The 20,533-nt window shown below is 45.6% G+C and overlaps 2 protein-coding genes across 2 annotated transcripts in view; both read left to right on the plus strand.

Annotated features, from left to right (window-relative positions):
- The window catches only part of ADGB (androglobin), a 1,363,241-nt gene that overhangs the window by 1,123,059 nt on the left and 219,649 nt on the right, over window positions 1-20,533 (plus strand). The window lies entirely within an intron of this gene.
- LOC147708794 (uncharacterized) lies at window positions 66-3,347 on the plus strand. The gene is made up of 2 exons (XM_086927424.1): window positions 66-2,785; window positions 2,993-3,347. Exon 1 carries the CDS (start codon window positions 842-844, stop codon window positions 2,771-2,773), a length of 1,932 nt encoding a protein of 643 aa, XP_086783550.1. The 5' UTR covers window positions 66-841; the 3' UTR covers window positions 2,774-2,785; window positions 2,993-3,347.

Raw genomic sequence — 20,533 nt, forward strand, 5'->3', positions numbered from 1 at the left:
AGACCCCGAAACCCACCCACAAACACCAGGAAGCCCCCCAAACAGGCCTCCGAAAACGCTACATTGAGCAAAATGTCAAAAATAGCAAAAAAAAATTCAGCGTGGATTTTGTCCCAACCACTTCTATCCGGTATTAGACCTTCCCAGGAATGCCCAAAGACCCGCCAACCCACCCGCCAAAAAGCACAACACCCCCAAACAGCCAAAATGGAAAATCTCATACTTACAATATTTCTCGGCCTTCGGTCCAAACGCGCTGTGCAGCTCGGCCATAACTCCCGTTTTCCACCACGTATTTCCTGAAAAGCAAATGCAATCAAGATTAGACTGTCCCAGCAGTGCTCTCAGACCCCAAAACTCACCTACAAACACCCGGAACCCTCCCAAAGAGCACCTCCAAGGCAAGCAAGTCAGCAAAAACACAAAAAAAATTGTCAACTCACCCGCAAAGAAGTAGAACACCCCCGCAAGTGCTGAGTCTTTCTTCATTGGGCGTAATCCAGCCCTCTGCTTTGATGGAAATAGGAGTCTGGAGGAGGAGGATAGAGGAGCATGTTCTTCTGAACTTGTGAACCTGAGGAATGCAGACTGCGGCACCTTCAAATCAATAAGCAAACAAGTGAAGACAGTTCTGATGATGGGCTTGTTTTTGTGATTAGGTGATTAAAGTTTGAATTATATTAACTGTGCACAACAAAGAAAGACAGACACACAGGAATAAAAGTGAATAAGGCGTTCAGGGGCAAGGTGGCCGCCGAGGCGCTGTGGGAGTAAGTCGCACTCAGACCCCTCTCCTGAAGCTAAGCAAAACTTCAGGCGCTAATGGAGATTTGACAGCAGCATGCAATCCGCCGCTTTGATTCAGCCCAGAGGAACTATTAACTTTGCAAGTTTACTGGAGAAAGCGAAATTGTGGTATTCCAGGCTCCGTAAAGTACTGATGGCAGAAATGGGCACTCGAGGAAAGGAGAAAGTACAGCAACAAATACCCATACCGGGTGTTACAAACAAGGACATCACACAAAAGGAAGTGGGTAAATTGGGCGCTATCCCGAAAACAAAAGTGCCACCTAACAGCAAAAAGACAACCCCCACGGTCTCCACCCTTACGAAAACACAGCTACGAAAACTGGAGAGAGCTGGAGAAAAGGAGAAAGCGCTGATCCAAAACAAAGACATAAGAGGTGCTTGCACTACAACAGCGGCGCGGGATGTTGCAGAAAAGAAGAAAAACGATACTGTATATCGGCAACCCTCAGTATCCGAGGTCTTCGGAGCCAAAATCCAAGCGGAGGCATCAGGAGCTTCAGGACCATCGGGAACCCTGCCGCCCGCAGGAGCTGCTCAGAGCGTCCTCGAGGACGCAAGCGGAGGCGTTGCTAAGCAACCGGGGATTACGGAGCTCACGCTTCCCGCGGAGCTCCGAGCGGTGAGTCATGCAACAGCTCAGCCAGACGGCGCTGTATCAGAACAGGTACAGACGCAGACCCAGGGGATGCAGGACGAAAACCAAGACCCGGACCCGGACAAAGAGGTGAGAGAGGCCAACGGTGGGGGTGAGATGTTGAATACAGGGCAAATGCTTGAGGCCCTTAATGAGGTGGAAGTCGAAATTCGTGAGGAGCAAATGCAAGCCAAAAAGAAAGAGAACGCTGCGCTGGGGGCAGATAATGAAGGATATAGACTACCTAACATTCTGGCAGAAACGGCCTGCACAGATGGGACTGATGGAGATAGGTTTTTTTCTGTCCCTGAGGAATCAGAATCAACATTGGCAAGCAGTGAGGAAGAGAGAGACTTCTCTGACTCACTCTCGAGCTCAGAAGCTAGTGACAATTCTAGGGGGAGAGGCACGCAAAAAAAGCGCAAAACAACATCCAGAAGAGCAGGCTCCCCCCAGAATATTCATAAGGGAGCATATAAAAAGCTAGTATGGGACTATTCCGCTACCTCCAACATATATAAAGAAGACGAGACACAAAATGATGGAGGGAAATTGGACTTAATGTTTGCCACGCTGAAACAGATACAAATGGAGGCAAGGACTGAAAGTCGGAGGGCCAGGCATGATACGAAAAAGATCCAAGCCTCAATCAGGAAAATAAATAAAAAGTTTGAAGAAGTTGAGGAAAGAATCATTGGAGTTGAGGAAAGAACTGGTCGCCTAGAAGACGAAGCAACTGAGTGGCAATCATCTAGAGAGGGTCAGACTAAGGTCATGGAGGATTTGCAGTGGAAGGTGGAGGACTTGGAGAATTGCCAGAGGCGCAATAATGCCAGGCTCCTTGGAATAGAGGAAGGGATTGAAGGCCAAGATCCTAGAGGCTTTGTTGTCAAGCTGCTAAAGGGTGCGTTCCCAGAGGTACCATGGAACTGGGAACAAGAAGTGCAGAGAGCCCATAGATATCCACTTTTTGTAAAGAAAACTCACAAGGAAGGCTCGGGAACGCTCCCCAGGGCTATGTTAGTCTTTTTCGGAAACTTCCTTGCAAGGCAAGAGCTAATGGAGAGAGCCAGACCTGATGTTAAAAAGACGGTGGAAGGGATAACTTTTTTTGCAAGACCTGACTTTTGTCACATAACAGTGGAGAGGCGCTGGCGGCTAAGACAGTTGATTAATGCATTTCAGTCCCAAGGAGCAGAGGCATACCTACTGTTTCCAGCAAAGCTGAAGGTCATCGTAGCGGGTCGCACTAGAATGTTTTTCTCTGAAATAAAAGCGGGGGAATTTCTGACAGAGTTAAAAGAGAAAGGGGGGGCCCGAAGGAAATAGTCAAGGAAGGGAGTAGAAGAAACTCAAAACTAAGTAGCTACAAATGTCGGATAATGTACTAAGCCTGACAGTTCAAAGTAGTAGATGATAAGAGGGGAGGAGAGGGGGAGCGACTCTACAACGCTAAGCGGACACACATAGGTCAGGGATGACCTATTTGCCTGTCACTGGGGGGGAGGGGCAGCAATCGGGGTGGGGGGGCTTAAAGGGGGGGGGAAGGAAGGGAAGAAGTCACGGGTAAAAGGTGGTGGTGTAAATTAATACAGATTTGTAAAGATTGTAGTGATGCAGAAAAAGAACACACAGAAAAAGATAAAAAAGTAGTTGAGACGCTGGTAAAAGCTAAACTAGAACTATGGCAGTTAGGATAATGACGATTAACATCTGTGGGCTAAATAACATGGAGAAAAGACAGAAGCTATCCGCGCTGCTGCGATTCTGGAAAATTGATATAACCTGTCTACAGGAAACGCACGTAGCAGCTGAAGATAAATTCTTGCTTGGCCAGATGGGATTTGAGATTCTTGCTAGCACAGGTCAAGAAGGGAGAAATAAGGGGGTGGCAGTCCTGGCCAGAAAAGGTGCTGCTAAAATTAAAAAGAAAAAAGAGGATCCCGAAGGGAGATGGGTGATGCTAGACTTAGAAACAGCCGCGGGAAGATGTACCTTGGCCTCAATATATGGTTCAAACGAAGATGAATCGGAATTACTAGATTTTATGGATAGCGAGTTAGCTTTGTGGCCAGAGCCATTGATCTGCTGTGGGGATTTTAATATCAATGGGCTGAATGGAGTAATAGGTGCAAGGGGAGGTGGATATCAAGGAAGGAAAAAAAAGGTGCATAAAGCAATACAAAATCTTGCTAGACATAACGCGCTGGTGGATATATGGTTGGAATTTAATCCGATAGGTACAGGTAGCACTTTCTATTCAGCACCACATCAAACAGTTGCCCGTTTGGACTATTTCTTTATCTCTAGCTCATTAGTCAGCAGGGCTAAAATAGAATCTCTCCCAAGGATAATGTCGGACCATAATCCGCTGGTGTTAAGCCTAGCAATATTACAAAAAGCAGAAAAAATAAATCCGACATGGACGTTTGAGAGAGGCTTGCTGGAGGAGGAGGGGTATATTATAAGGATGCAAGAATGGATGACACAGTTTTGGGATGTAAATAGATACTCAGCCTCAGCGGATATGGTGTGGGACAGCTTCAAAGCAGGAGTAAGGGGAGAGACACTAAGCTATACCTTGGTAAGAAGTAAAAAGGAAAAGGAAAAGGTGGAAGAGGAGATTAGAAATTTGATGGTGTTGGAAAAAAGGCTAGTGGACGCAATAGAAAGACAAGAACCTATTGAACAGATCTTAGTGGCTATAGAGATGCAGAGGTCAGAAACAGGGTCCACGCTGGCACAAAAAACAGCAAGAAAATACCTAGCACATAAAGAGAAATGTTACGAATGCAACGAGAGGGTGGGACATTTGCTCGCAATTAGAACTAGGCAAACGCTAGCTGCAGGGGAAATTAAAGAAATTAAGGACTGCAATGGGACAATTGTTAATAAAGTGGAGGAGGTGCAGGAGGTGTTCAGGAGGTTCTATGAGAGACTATATGAGCAAGATAAAAACGATGAGGAGGTAGAGGCAAAAAGTCTGGAATACCTAAGGCAAGGCCTACAGGAGGGGTTGAGCATAGAAGAAAGGGATAAACTAGATACGCAATTAACGCTACAGGAGATAAGAGATGCAATATTCAGTTTACCATCTGGCAAAGCAACGGGACAAGACCAGATCCCGGTAGAATTCTACAAAACTTTTTGGGAGGTATTAGCCAAAGACATTTGGATAATCTGTTGCTTGGCACAGGGAGGCAGAATTGTTCCTCAGTCTTGGGCGGGTGCTGATATAATCGTGATATTGAAAAAAGATAAACCCCCTACTGAGCCGGGTTCTTATAGACCCATTACATTGCTTAATGCCGATGCAAAGATATTCTCCAAGGCACTGGCCAACAGACTGAGCAAGGTGATAGAGAGGGTGGTCTCCCCTACACAACATGGATTTATATCAGGGAAAGGAACTACTGAACACACTAGACAGCTGATTACTATATTGGACGCTGCAGCGGCCTCAGGTGACCCTGTCGCGGCTATCTTTTTGGATGCCGAGAAGGCTTTCGACAGGGTCTCTTGGGCGTACCTTTGGGAGGCTATGGAGTGGGCTGGTATAGGGCGAGGATACATAACTGCAGTCCAGGCACTATATAAACATCCCAGTGCTAGGATACGTATTAATAGATCATACTCTAACGCAGTGCAGATCAGACGGGGGACTAGACAGGGATGCCCAGCTTCACCCTTACTATTTGCATTATATCTAGACCCCTATCTGAGAAGGCTCACAAATAATAGGAGGATTACTCCAGTTATGCTACACGGGAAAGAATATAAATTATTTGCCTATGCAGACGATGTGGCTGTCATAACACCGACACCAGAGGAGTCATTGGCTGAAATTGAACAGGAGGCAAGGAAATTCAGAGAGGTGTCTGGATATCTAATAAATAGGGGGAAAACACAGGTTGTTCAGAATATATACACCACATTTGTAGACGCAAGAGTTGTCTCAGACACAAAGTATTTGGGTGTTAGGGTGACGGCAGATTTAGAAAAATTAGTAGAGATAAATTTGGAACCATTGCTAGCCAAGGTTAAAAGCAACTTGGAGAGGGTAAATAATCTACACTTGACTCTTATGGGTAGAATTAACTTTATTAAAATGGTTACTTTTCCGAAATTTTTATATTTGTTCAGGGCAATTCCACTTTTTATTGAAGGGATATGGTTTAACAAAATAGAATCAGTAGCAAATAAATTAATTTGGGCACAGGGGAAGACACGTAGAGCGTACCGGTTTTTAACACTACCACGAGAGAGGGGAGGCTGGGGGGCACCTGATTTTAGATTCTATTACTGGGCAACAGCTCTACAATACTCCAAAGGACTATTAGGCGGAAGTGCTCAGGAGGACGAGGGGAGAAAATGTCCGGCGAACGTATATGAAGCACTCTTAGGTAAAGCGGCAGAAAACGCTTTAGTAACAACGGTGGACTTTGCATATTTTAAGCATACAAGATTTAAGACTCTGAGTGCGATATATAAAGTCTGGAAAGCGATAAAGAAAAAATTGGGACTGGGAAGGTATAATCGGTACTTAAGGCTCTATATGAATGATAATCTCCCTATGGAAATTTTTTGGGACACAGCTATGAAAGAATGGGATGAGAAAGGGATCAAGAAATTGGGGGACTTAATGGATGAAGGGGGAGCAATCTTAACGTTCCAAAACATACAGCATAGGTATAAAATAGCGGGACATAGCTTCTTCAAATATCTACAAGTGAGGAGTTACTTCCATACAAAAACGGGGGGTGCAGGAGGGATGGCGAGATGCAAGATAATGGATTATCTGGGAAGCAGCCTCTCATGCTCAATAAGACAGCTGTATGCAGAGCTACAAGTTTACAAAACAGATGACAGAGAGAAATACAGTAGTAAATGGAGAGAACAGGTAAAGGCACGACCGGAAGATCTACAAATTTCCTTAGATTTTGGTCGAACTATTTTATGCTCAGCTACACTCCAAACCCAACACTATAAAACAGTCTATTCACTATACTATACACCAGCTAGAATAGCCAGTTGGGGAGGCTCCACTGGAATAACGTGCCCAAGGTGTATTTCAGCACAGGCTAATATTACACATATGTTCGCACAATGCCCGCAATTATATACCTTAAAATTGGCAATAGAAGAGTTTCTGGAGAAATCACTGGGAATAAAAACTAAATTAACTGAGGAGCTGATAATTCTGGGGATAAGCTCAGAGGAAAATATAATGTATCCAGAATTCTTATTCATGGTTACAGCAGTATACAGGATAATTGTTGCAAAAGCATGGAAGGAGAAAACAGCACCGTCATTCCAGACTTGGGTAGCAAGATTATTATCTACATATAATTTAGAGAGGGCCATATATGACAGTAAAGGAAGGAAGGCAAAAGCTATGGGGTGTAAGATATGGCTGCCCATTGAGCATTGGAAGTATAGGAAAATTATGGGTGGCAATAACTGAGAAATTTGTTGAGTCTATAAGATTAACAGATATGTTGTATGATGTGTCTTATTTATGTTTAGGGTGTTAGTATTCTAAATCTGCATATTATTATTATTTAGCAACACAAATCTGTATTTGTTGTAAAAGACTATGTAAATGTTTAAAAACACATTGGATGTAACAGAAAAAAGGAGGGGGGGGAAATTTCTTGAATAAAGATATCTGAATCAAAAAAAAAAAAAAAAAAATGAATTTTTTAAGACTTTCTGGGACATAATTAAACAGGATCTTACAAATACACTACAGCAGGCGCAGGGGGGGACATCTATTCCGAAAAGCTGGGCAGGTGCCGATATCGTCATAATTTTGAAAAAGGGTAAGCCAACTGAACAACCTGGATCATACAGACCGATAACATTGATGAATGCAGATACAAAAATATACTCAAAGGCATTAGCTCTTAGAATAGCAAAAGTAATTAATAGACTTGTTAGCATTAATCAGCACGGGTTTATACCGGGGAGAGGCACTATCCACCATATACGAAAAGTTATTACCCTCCTTGAGGTTGCAGAGGTATCAGGAGACCCGATAGCGATTATGTTATTGGATGCTGAGAAAGCCTTCGATCGGGTCTCCTGGGACTTTTTATGGTTTATATTGAGGAGGCTGGGCTTTGGAGAGTCGGTATGGTGAGAGCAATTCAGGTGTTATATGAGAGCCCAACTGCTTGCATTCGAGTAAATGCAGGGTATACACTTCCATTTAAAATAAAAAGGGGAACGCGGCAGGGGTGTCCTTGCTCCCCTCTCCTGTTTGCGCCGTATACAATTAAAGTAGAGTAGAGACCTATGGAACCCAGTGCAAAATTTTGGCCTACGCAGATGACGTCGCAATTGTGACTACTAAACCTACTGAAGCAATGGCAATGGTCGAGATCGAAGCCCAACAGTTTGGAGAAGTGTCTGGTTACGCTCTCAATACTAGTAAAACACAGATTATTAAAAACTGTAAAGCACATTGTTTAGATAATAGGGTGGTAGAAAGTGGAGTCTATTTAGGGGTAACAATCACAGCGGATCTAGATAAATTAGTGGAGTTAAATATTGCACCTATAATAGGCAAAGTGAAAAAGGAATTAGATAGGCTGCATAACATACATTTCTCAATAGTTGGACGAACAAATATAATTAAAATGATTTTCTTACCAAAATTTGTATACATATTTCGAGCTATACCTCTATTATTTGAAGCAAAATGGTTCATAATACTGGAACATATGATAAATAGATTTGTCTGGTCGCATGGAAAGACCCGAAGGGCATTAAGATTTATGGCTTTACCTAGGGAGCGTGGTGGATGGGCCCTGCCAGACTTAAAACTATATTATTGGGCGGCATCTCTTCAATGGATGGCAGGTTTATTAGGAGGGGGAGAAAAAGAAGGACAAAACCAGTTAGGAACTTTAGCAATATATACATTGGCTCTGGGAGATCATGCTGAAAACCTCCTCTTGAAAATTACTGATCATAGCTATTACAGAAGGACTAAATTTAAAACGATTATTGCAGCGCATAGAATCTGGACATCATTTGCTAAAAAGTTTGGACTTGGAAGATACAATGCCTATACTAGGTTCAAAGGGAATCCCAATCTCTCTGACGAAATATTTGCAGGGGTGGTTTTTAATGACTGGCTAAGTCGCGGGATCACGAAGGTGGGGGATATTATGGGAGCACAGGGGGTAATGCAATTTGGTGACTTACAGGCAATATATGGGTTGGATACAACATATTTTTTTAAATACCTGCAAATAAGAAGCTTTATCAGGACAAAAACTGGAGGGGTGGAGGGATTTAATTTAAATCTCATCCTGGATATCATAGAGAATGGCACAGAGGGTACAATAAGAAGATTTTACTCTGAGTTGATAGAGCATCAATCTGATGATTTGAATAAGTTTGAGAATAAATGGATACAGAAACTGGGGGTTGATAAGAACTGCTTTATAGATCATTGGAATTGGGCCAGAGACTCCTATGTTCAGCACCACTTCAAGCCCAACTCTCTATCTATTATATCATACACCAGCCAGGATAGCACAGTGGGGTGGTACAAATGGGATTACATGTCCAAGGTGTGATAGTGACGAAGCTGATCTTACTCATATGGTCGCGAAGTGCACTCATCTGAAAACCACCTTTGATGGAATAGAATTATTTCTTAAAAATACACTGAGGATAGAAATCACACTTACTCCAGCAGTGGTGATGCTTGGAATTAATCAAAGTGCTTCCCATACAGCTTATAAATATTTCATATTTTTAGCTATGGCTGTTCTGAGACTATGTATTACCACAGCCTGGCTGGACCGCACACCACCTACATTCCATCAATGGTTAATGAAGTTATTGAATATATATAATCTCGAAAAAGCAATTTATGCTCGGAAAGGGGCAACCAGTAAGAAAATAGGTAAGGAAATATGGGATCCTATTCAAAGATGAAGAGATATAGATCCAGGGTAGGAATTACTAAAAGCCGAGACCCATTGATTTATTTATTCGGTAGGACTGAAGATAGTATATGATTTATCTATGTTTAATGAAAATGTATGGGGATTATAATACAAATGTTTAAGTCTTTGAATTGTACAGTTTTAGACATACTTGTGGACTATATAATCTGGATTTTATATTATTTTACATTATTATTGTTTGGTTTCTTTTATTTTTTGTATTTTTTTATGTTAATCTCTAATACCCTGTATGTATTCTTTTTGTGCCATGTACCCATATAAAAATGGGGGGAAAAGTTAATAAAAATACTTAAAAAAAAAAAAAAAGGAATAAAAGTGAATAAGGACGAAAAAGAAAGTTATTGATTCATTGTCTCATTTTCAGGGCTCGGTGTCAGGGTCCAGGAATAAGAATAAGGCTTCGTCATCATACTCTGCGAATTCAGGCATGGTGAGCTCAGTGTCACCTAACAGAGAAGAAATTCCCTCATCTATGTTGCTGTCCACCTCGTCTTCATCCGGCGTGCTTTCTCGTACTTTGTAATCAGGTGGTATGAGGTGCTGATTCATCTTGATCATTGTTAACCTCTCCACATTTTTAGGCGAGAGGCGGCTCCGTTTGGGAGTTACAATGCCACCAGCAGCACTGAAAACACGTTCAGAAGACACGCTTGCGAGTGGGTAAGACAAGTAGTTTAAAGCCAGGTTGGAGAGCTGTGGCCACAATTCTTTTTTCCCATGCCAATACGCCAATGGGTCAGCATTAACATAGACCTCTGTTGAGTCATTCAGATAGTCCTGCACCATCGACTCAAGGTCCTCCTCCAAGGTTCCTCCACTTTGCTTAGCTGTTGCTGTGACCTTTTGAGAACCAAACCCAAGCAGAGCTAGCCAATCCTCTTCAGCCTCCAATGTTACTGTTGTGTCTGGTGCAGATGATCCGGTTGCCGGTGTCTTTAACGGCTGAGAGGTCACTTGTGCCACAGCCACAGGTGCAGACGTGGATTGTTTTGACTGGGGATGGCCTGCTGATGCCGATGTACTGCCTTTTCCTTCAATGAGCTGCCGTTCTCTTTCAAACCTCTTGGCTGACAAGACTAGCCAACTGTTGTACTTTGTAACATCTTCATCAGCAAAATGAAAGAATGCTCGGCCTGCCAGCGCCTTTTTGTAGCGTGGATCCAGAATAGTAGCACAAATGTAATGCTGTTCTGAGTGGATCATTTTAAGACGTTCATCACCTTGTAGGCGCTCTAATAATTTCTCCGCCAAAACAAAAGGATCTTGGTTTTTTTCATTTTTTTGAGACACATAGAAGACACCGCCTTCAGTTGGTGCTCCAGCATGTACAACAATGGGATAGCTTTTCCCAAATTATAGTCCTCCTTGCTGACTGCACGCGTGATGAACTCAAAAGGACGAAGCATGTCTGTCAGGCTTTTAACTATTTCCCATTGTGCCGCATCCATCCTCAGGTCCTTGTGAGCTGTACCCTGTTTTAAGAAATAGTGATCGAGTACCGTATACTGCTCATACAGACGCTCAAGTATGTAGAAGGTTGAGTTCCAACGTGTTGCCATCTCCTGGATGAGTGCTTTCACTGGCATTCGACGTTCATGTAGCAGGCTCCTCAGATGCTTCCGGGCCTTAAAAGAATGGCTGAAATGGTTGCACATTTTTTGGCAGGTGTCCACTACCTCGTACGCTGGACTGTCTTTATCACTCAAGAATTTTTTAACAACCAGGTTTATACAGTGCGCCAAACACGGCACTCTGAAATAGTGACCCAGCTCCATGGCCTTAACTACATTGGCGCCATTATCCGTGGAAACATAACCAATCTAGCGTTTTTTTGGGGACAGCCAGTGAAGGACCTTTGTGTTAAACTCATCCAAAATGTTTTGTGCTGTGTGATGTTTCTCCAAGCCAAACAGGGCTAGTGTTGCATGTTTCCGAGCAGCTTTAAAAACTCGGTACGGGACAACACCTGCGTTTAGCTTTGCTTTAACCCCTGAAAAAGAGACCCAGTGTGCAGTGATGCACATGTAATCAGCGCCAGCGCCACTGGTCCACATGTCTGTTGTCAGATGTATAGTGTGAACAGCACTCTTCTGCAAAGCTGCCCCAATCACCTCCAGCACATCTTCATGTAGTGCTGGAACCGCAACTCTGGCAAAATAGAACCGGCTAGGAACCTTCCATTTAGGGCAGAGCGCTGCCACTAATTCTAGAAAATCAACCCCTTCTACAAAAGAAAAAGGGAGAAGGTCAAGAGCTAGCATTTTAGCCAGCTTAGTGTTATACAGACGCGTCAGTGGGTGGTTGCGTTCATATTGCGCTTCTGTAAACAACATCTTTTTAATGTTGCCCTGGACCAAGCATTTACAGGATGATGATGATGATTTCTTCGACCCAGTTACGCTCGCTGATGAACTTTTTCGCATTGGTGTCTCACTCTCTCCCACACTCTTAGTGTGGCTCACATGGGGTGTGCTGCTGACAGGGGTACTGGGTGTAAGTGAAGTGTTTGACACGTCTTCTTCCTCCTCGTCATCATCAGATGAAACATCAACGTTTTCATTACGTGCAATTCGGGCTTCCTTGATCGCCTGTAGGTGCGCAAACCATTTGACAGCGTGCTTTCTTTCAAGATGACCTCTCTGGCCTCCGGTACCATAGTTGGAACCAAACTTACCACGACTAACTGCCAACTTACAAATGCTACAAATGGCGAGGTTTTCCTTTTTTGGGCAAACACTAAAGAAGTCCCAAACTGCGGACTTGAAATGTTTTTGGGGGCCGGAGGAGGCGGCGATACTTGTGGTGGTGGTCTTGCTGCTAATGCCAGATGAAGTGGAGGATGTGGATTGCCGAACTTCAGTACGTTTTGCACTTTCACCACCACTAATTGAGGTCGAGGTGGATGGAGGTCCCTTCTGGCGAGTAAGAAATATGGAAGCGGTAGGTGTTGGTGTACTAGTTAACTCCAATGATTGTTGTGTTTCTTCCATTGCCTCCTCGTCGACAACATCCTCACGCTCAGCAGCTTCTCGGGCTAGGGTCAAAATGTCTGTTTGCTGCATACCCGCTGGGGCTGCAGTGACCTTTATGATGACTGGGTCGTCGTCGTGAGAGCCTTCATCAGCAGCAGTATCCGCCACTTCTTGTTGAGCCTCATCACACTCCATAACTATGAGTTTTTCGACGACCTTCCTTTTACGCTTAAGTACCTTTGTCAGATCATAGTGTGCCTCACTCTCAGACGGCAGTGGTGCTGGTTCCCAATTGGGATCCATATCATCAGAAGGAGGTGGGCTTGAAGAAGATGTAGACACCAACCTTGATCTTTTCCTTGCTTGGGATGTGGAAGACAATGAATGATCATCAGGAGGAGTGGCTTCCTCAAATGATACCTCGGCTTGATTGTTGATTTCCTGATGTGCCCCTACTTCGGGAGGAACAACTATTGTGGGCACTTGTGACCCTCCATGCACCTCTGCTTGCGCATCTCCTTGCGCTGCCTCTCCTTCCACATATACTTGGGCTTGTACTTGCACATGTGGTGTTGTTGCGGCTGTGGTTGTTCAACACTCGTCAGATGAGTTACAACAACCTGTGTTGATTCAGGGACATTGCTGCTACTTTCCTGCGATGAGCCAACATCACTGGTCGATGGTGATTGAACAACTAGACTAAGTGCCTCTGCAGCACTCAAGGGCTTGGACTTAAGTTGACGTGGTGGTGGTGGTGGCACTGAGCCCAATGGAGCAGGGGTGCTGCTCACAGCTTGGTCCCCAGCAGATCCCGCTGCTGCTGCAGGCATACTTTTTTTTTTTACTCCCAAAAAATGTGGCGGGCGGCACGACCAGTCTCCTTGGTAACTTGCTTCTTCTGCTCTTTACTGGCAACTTTCTTGCTAGAGGAGCTACAGGGAACTTTTTTGGGGCCATCTTCTTCAGAGCAGGTCAGAACAGCAGGCCGCAGTTGCACGAGTTGCAGAGTTGTCTGTGGCCAGACGTGACGTCACGTGACGTTATGCTGCACACACACACCGCTGCAGGACTTCTTCCTGGCACTGGTGGTTCTCTTGAGTCTTGTGCACCTAAAAGCAATGGAAGACAGACGAACATCAGTTCAGTAATACACCCCCAAAAAATCGAAAAACACAGAAAACATCAGCACAATCCCATGCCATCCAGGCCCTCCATGATGTTTAAATTCAAGACACCCCACAGAAAGACTAGGCACATGCACCACTCACTACCCCTGGTGAAAAGGCCACAACAACAGCCCAAAAAAACGAAAATCACAGAAAAATCAGCACAATCCCAAACCCTCCATGATGTTTAAATTCAAGACACCCCACAGAAAGACTAGGCCTATGCACCACTCAGTACCCCTGGTCATAAAGGTTGAAAGCTAGGCAAAATGGTTGCAGACCTAAGAACACTGCCTGCATTCAAAATGGCCCCCTCCCTCCCAGCACATGGCCAGGGCCTGTAGCAGCACTCAAAATGGCCCCCACCCACATGGCCTGTCCCCATGAACACCCCAAAAAATCGAAAAACACAGAAAAATCAACACAATCCCATGCCATCCAGGCCCTCCATGATGTTTAAATTCAAGACACCCCACAGAAAGACTAGGCACATGCACCACTCACTATCCCTGGTAAAAAGGCCACAACAACAGCCCAAAAAAACGGAAATCACAGAAAAATCTGCACAATCCCAAGCCCTCCATGATGTTTAAATTCAAGACACCCCACAGAAAGACTAGGCCTATGCACCACTCACTACCCCTGGACAGAAAGGTTGAAAGCTAGGCAAAATGGTTGCAGACCTAAGAACACTGCCTGCATTCAAAATGGCCCCCTCCCTCCCAGCACATGGCCAGGGTCTGTAGCAGCACTCAAAATGGCCCCCACCCACATGGCCTGTCCCCATGAACACCCCAAAAAATCGAAAAACACAGAAAAATCAGCACAATCCCATGCCATCCAGGCCCTCCATGATGTTTAAATTCAAGACACCCCACAGAAAGACTAGGCACATGCACCACTCAGTACCCCTGGTGAAAAGGCCACAACAGCCCAAAAAAACGAAAATCACAGAAAAATCAGCACAATCCCAAGCCATCCAGGCCCTCCATGATGTTTTTATTAAAGAGACCCCACAGAAAGACTCAGTCCACCACCACTGAGTACCCCTGGGCAAAAGGCCCCAACAACAGCCCAAAAATCGAAAATTACAAAATTGTAGTTGCAGCAACTGTAATGCCCCAAAGAAACTTACTTGTGAAATGTCTAATCCAAAAGTGATCCAAAGAAAGTCGAAAAGGCCTCAAATCCAAATATCCAGCAGCATCCACAAAAAGTAATCCTTCCAGGTGAAGAATCCGAATGAAAGTGACCAGCACATGAAGAAAGCACTGGGAGGAGCCTGCTGGACAGGAACAGGAAGTTGGAGACTGTGGGGCACTTCCTTCCTCCCACCCCCCCAGCCTCCAAAAATGGACTCCTTGCAAAAAAAAGTGCAGGCAAATGTCAACTTGAGGAGTTATTCTGATAAAAATCATCATTTTCAGAAGGTTTATGCTGCTTGCTGGTGGATTTCTTGTGCAGAATTGCAAATTTTGTATTTTCGCGAGTGCAAGATTGTTGCTGCCCGCCGCATGTACGGGTTTGCGATTGCGAACTCTCGCGATACGTGATCACGGCGTACTCGCATTGACAAACTCTCGCTGTGCAAGGTGGCGAGCGCGATGTCGTAATCGCGGTCGCCAAACTCCCGCGGGATCTCGCAGCAAGATCCAAAATGGCGCAGCACTCGCAAAATATCGAGAAAAACAACTCGGCAAACGCTGAATGACGGTAAGTGAACGCTGCGCGCTGCAAAATTGTATCACCAAGAAAAAAAAATCCGCTGTGTGCGAATTTGCGGATTTTTGGTAAATTTGCGAGCGTTCGCGGATTGCGAATTTACCGAAAATCCGCAAAACCCGAGAGCGGAACGGATTTTCCGCCCACGCTTAGTCAGTTTGAGGAATTCCTAAAATGGTTGGGTTTTGACCAAGTGAGGGGGTGAGGTGGTATTGAACTGCTTACATGAAATAGGCTTTGGGCTTGATGAAACAGTAGATAGCTATGGACTCAAAAGAGGTGTATGTCAGATCATGACTTCTTGCGTAGGACATGTCAGGGCTGTATGCTAAAACAACCTCTTGCCTTTCTATGACACTCTTTTTTTAAGGAGATTTTGTAAACTATAATAAGGAGGTCATCGAAAAGATGATAACATTGTACAAAAGCCAGCTTCAGTGACATCTGCTGGGCAACAACTCTATTCAGACAGAAGATTGTTTATGTTCTGTGTTTTCTTCAGAGCACATTGAGTGTTTACTAGCTTGAGTTTAACATAAGGGAACAGTCTTGGGCGTTGAAAGGGAGAGATTGGGGGAGCTGGTGGCCATGAATTGCTAAAATGTGGTGGGGAAGGGAAAGAATCAGTGGTGAATCGACTGTATTCTTTGGCATGCCAGGTAGTGTGCTATGGAGAAACATATATTAGTTTTGGACGTATAACTCTAACTGTACATTCATTGATCTAGCAAAGATAATGGCTGAAAAGATGATTGCAAACACAAGGAGATGATGGACAGAGCGCTGTAACTTTTCAGACACTCACCCCCAGTCACAGATCTGGGTTGAACTCATAATCCTTCTTAAGCTCACTTCACCTCCCCAGTTCAGACACAGCTATATGCATGTCAGTCTTGACCCTGTGCCTCATGGGGACAGTGCAGCCCGAATGCCAAGCCATGTCTTCCCTGAACCGGAAACAAGCATCTCCGGTCTGGTTTTGAGCTAACAGCCAGGCTAGCTTGAATCCAGTGGCAAAGTGAGGAAGGGACCCACGTCTTGGCATACCCTGCCAACTTAACGGAGAACAAAGCAAAGACAAGGAGATGATGGACAGAGCGCTGAAACTTTTCAGACACTCACCCCCTAGCCCAGATCTGGGCTGAATCCATCATCCATCTTTAGCTCACTTTGCAACCCCACTTTAGATACAGCTATATGCGAAGCAATCTTGACCCTGTGCCTTACGGGAACATTCCAACCCGAACTGCCAAGCCATGTCTTCTCTGGATCGGAAACAAGCATCCTGGGTCTGTTTTCGGGCTAACAGCCCTCATCAGTCAGGCTAGCTTGAATCCAGTGGCAAAGTGAGCAAGGGACCCACTTCTGCGCATACCCTGCCAACTTATCTGAAAGCCAGATCTCCTTCAGCAGGCCAAACCAGCAAGCTGAATCCGGCTGGTAGTTCAACGGCTTGAGCTCCACAGCAGTTACGGCCTCCTGTCGGTTCTTTGGAAGAAAAGTTTTGTAAAAGTTTCCAAGTCCCAGATTTTGCAATTTGGGCTGGTGGTGTACACTCTAACACCAGCCATGGGTCCAGGACACTACTTGGGGTTAGGACTCACTCTAACACAGGCCAGATGCAGGGTCCAGGGCAGGTCCAGTTGGAACTGGTCAGCTAGACAGTTGCAGCCAACTGACCCTTGGGTCCTGTATTCAAGGCAATCAGGTCCACTCTTTCTCAAGGTTCTTCAGACAGCAGGAAAATCCTTCGAATTCTTCACAGGCCCAGGAGTGTTCTGAGGAGAGGTCTGTGGGATCCACTCTTATACTTAGTGCCTGCCTGTGGGTGGGAAAAACTCCTGGCCACCTTTTAACCAATAGGGGAAAAGTTTCCGGGGTTGACATTATTCACTTTTCCGCATTTCCTGTGTGTTGTACTCTAAACCCTCTTAGCTTTGGCAGAGAAATTACAAATTTATAAAGATTTCATTTCTAAAACAGTAATATAAAAAACCGACTTGACCAATAAGGTGGATTTTAAACTACTTTTAAAATGAGTTCTTGAAGCCTGTTTCTAGCTGTTCCTAAACAGAAGTTAAACTCTATAAGTTATTATAGTGTAAGAGGAGGCCGTATCTAGCCCCCAAGCTGTACGCAGCCGGCAGCACAAGCTCCTCGCCGGCCCATGAAGCATCACCCTCTCCCAACAACCACACCCAGAGCCGGAGCCCTCTGACACTGAGGGTGGCCTGCCTGCAGGTACACAGTACATCCACCATGCCATTTGGGCCATTTAGATTGCCTTTGGGCTGCCAGGTGAGGAGTGCGGCAGCTGGCTGGGGTAGCCTTCATGGCCCATAATCTTATGGATTGCTGGCTCTGGTGATAGCGGGGGCCCTGGGGAAATCCGCCCTCAGGCCTCTTGACCGCACTGTTCTCCCTGCTGCTGTACTCTGGGGGGATTTTGAGTCCACTGCTGACTTCTGCCGCCAACATTGTCTGCCCCATAGAGGGCTGGAGCCCCTGTTGAGTGCTATTGTACCCCACCTGAGCAGTGAATTGCTGTTGACCTTGCATTAACTGCTTCTGCCCTGGACAAGTCCCAACTTGTAGGGATTTGCTCTCCCCTTGCTACTTTGGACATTAGTGTGACTTGCAAAGCTGTGGCTGCAGCTTGGGGGCTTTGTTGGCTGGGTATCACGCCTATTGCATGTGTAGGCCCTCCCGGACTGCTGTACCATTTGTTGAGTAGTGGAGTGGGTTGTCATCCCTCTTGTTTTCCTCCTGGAGGTGACCTTGGCTTTTCCCTGCTGCTTTGGGACACCCTATCACCATACCTAAGGCAGTGGCTGACGGAGCCACACCTCCTAGCATTACAGTTGCTTATTCTGACTGTTGAATTTGGGAGAACCTTACTCTCCCTTATCTGCCCCCGTCATAGATCTCACTCATAGGCCCAGAGATGATGCCCTGATGAGCTCAGCCCAGGATGGGAACAAGCAGGTCTCTGGGGACGGGGACACCTCCCACATGGACAGAAAACTTGATAAGCTACTGCCTGCGATCGATGCTACCGGGGAGCAACTGGAAGGCAAGACTAAATCTATTGTGATTGAGCCAGGCCTCATTCGTGAGAACTCTAAGTAAGTGGCGGAGAGGGTGTCTGCCTTGGAGGTGTCAGTCCAAACCTTTGTGCTCAAGGCCCAAAATACTGAACGTTGCCTAATGGAGTTGGAAGCGCACACTCGGTGACTAGCTGTCAGGCCTGATGGCGAAGAGAAGTTCCGCCATTATAATAATAGGGTCATCGTCTACTCGAGTGAATGGAGGGTGACTCCATGCTTAGTTTTCTTGTGGACTGGCTTCAGGAGGTCATGGCCTTGGAGTGCTTGTCTAAGATCTAGGCCTTGCTGCGGGTGCTCAGGGTCCCTGCTCACCTTCCTAAGCCAGGGCCACTACTCTGTCAGGTGGTGGCCCATCTCCTGCATTTCCATGACAAATACTTCCTCCTTCAGCAGCTCCGCAACCATGGCCCCTTCGTGGTGGAGAATGCTAAGGTCTCTCTCTATCCTGACTTTATCTTCTAAGTTCAAACTCAGCGAGCTTTGTTCATTGCAGTTAAGAGAAGGCCTCTGGAGTTGGGGTAGCGTCATTCCTTGCTTTTCCGGTCTTTCTGAGAGTGCAGACAGAGGACAAGTCTCACTTTTTCATGGATTGTGCTGTGGCAAGAGACTGGCTGGAACGTTATGACAAGGGGACAGTCTGTCCAGAGCTTATAGTTTATCATCGGTCAGGGCACGAGAGACGCAGGAGTTATTGACAGTGTGGAGCAAACTATCCATCTAAGCAGCAGGCGGCCCAAGAGTGGATGAGGGCAGTGGAGAATGGCAGCCCCCCTGAGATCAGGCGTGAGCTAATCTCATATTGGGACACATTCTTGCATAGGGCCCATTTCGATGCCGGCTGGCTTAACTGTGCATGGACTGCAGAACGTCCCTGGGGGGTCACCCCGAGCACAGCAGATTACACTGGCTGGTCGGCTGCTATGTTTGGTAAGGTGTTTGCCTTGTTCATGGTGATGCAATGTAGTGGCTGTATTATATCCTTATGTGTTTCAATGTCTCTAGTTTTCCTTTTCTTTAGGCTTGGGAGAGGAGGCTGAGCAAGTTTGGGAAGCTTGCGCTATGCACAATATTTTCCCTGTTAGCACACTGTATGATTTTTGGACTGGCTGGACTCTTCCCCCTGCTGAGCATTTCAATACACACTTGGTTTGCCCTTCTGATGGTCCTTAGTTTGTAGGTTACTTGCCTTCCTTTGTTTGGACAGGATGTACGTATATCACAGTCCGGTGTGTGGGAGTGGTGGACTTGAGGAAGTTTACTTGTTTTTACTTGTTTGCTCCTCTTATGTTTGGTTTGTTAGCAATAGGTGTGCCGCAGATGTAACTGGTTTCTGTGGCTGGCAGTTGACTTACTGGTTGTGTGGCTGACACGGAGTGCCATTGCACACACTGGGACGTGTAAGTGGTTGTCTGGATAACTGATGGAATCCGATTGACCACCTGGAATGTGTGGGGCCTGTCCACAACCTCTAGGTGCTATAATGCCCTGGCTTACTTAAAGCATAGGAGGGCACAGGTTGTGTTTCCGCAAGAGACACATCTGTCAAATTCTTAGGGCAGAGCACTCTGCAAGAGATGGAAGGGGCAACTGTACTGCACTGCTTACTCTCCATTTGCGAGGTGGGGCCTTTATCTGGACCAGGCCTGGGATGCTCTTTCAGTTGCATAATGTAGTCAATGAACATGAGGGCAGATATGTGCTGGTACTTGGAAGGTTGGATGCCAGAGATGTCTCTTTGCTTAATGTTTATGCCCCAAATTCCAACCAACCTTTGTTTCTGAATAGCTTGATGCCCCTTTTGCCTGTAATGCTGCCTTATTTCAGGATATTTGGGGAAAATTTCAATTGCATTGCAGACTTAACTTTGGGCAGGTCCCACTCCTACCCCCTTGGCACCAGTGCATAAATTGGCGGGAGATTTTTACTCTTGGGTGTAGCAATAGGGCCTTGTAGATTGCTGGAGGGTGTGGAATCCCGAGTTCAGGGTTACTCTTAGTGATCGGATTTGCATGACTTAGAGGTAAGTTTAATAGGGTGCTATGTTGTGATGCTGCGTAGAAGTGGGTGGTGGATGCAGAGTACCTGGTAAGGACGTATTCAGACCCCCTACCCCTTACTATGCACTTTCAGGGGGTAG

This window comes from Lissotriton vulgaris, chromosome 6, assembly GCF_964263255.1.
Source record: "Lissotriton vulgaris chromosome 6, aLisVul1.2, whole genome shotgun sequence".
Lineage (NCBI taxonomy): Eukaryota > Metazoa > Chordata > Amphibia > Caudata > Salamandridae > Lissotriton > Lissotriton vulgaris.

Coding starts and splice junctions, on each gene's coding strand:
- LOC147708794 (XM_086927424.1), top strand. CDS start 842: ATGCAATCCGCCGCTTTGATTCAGCCCAGAGGAACTATTAACTTTGCA.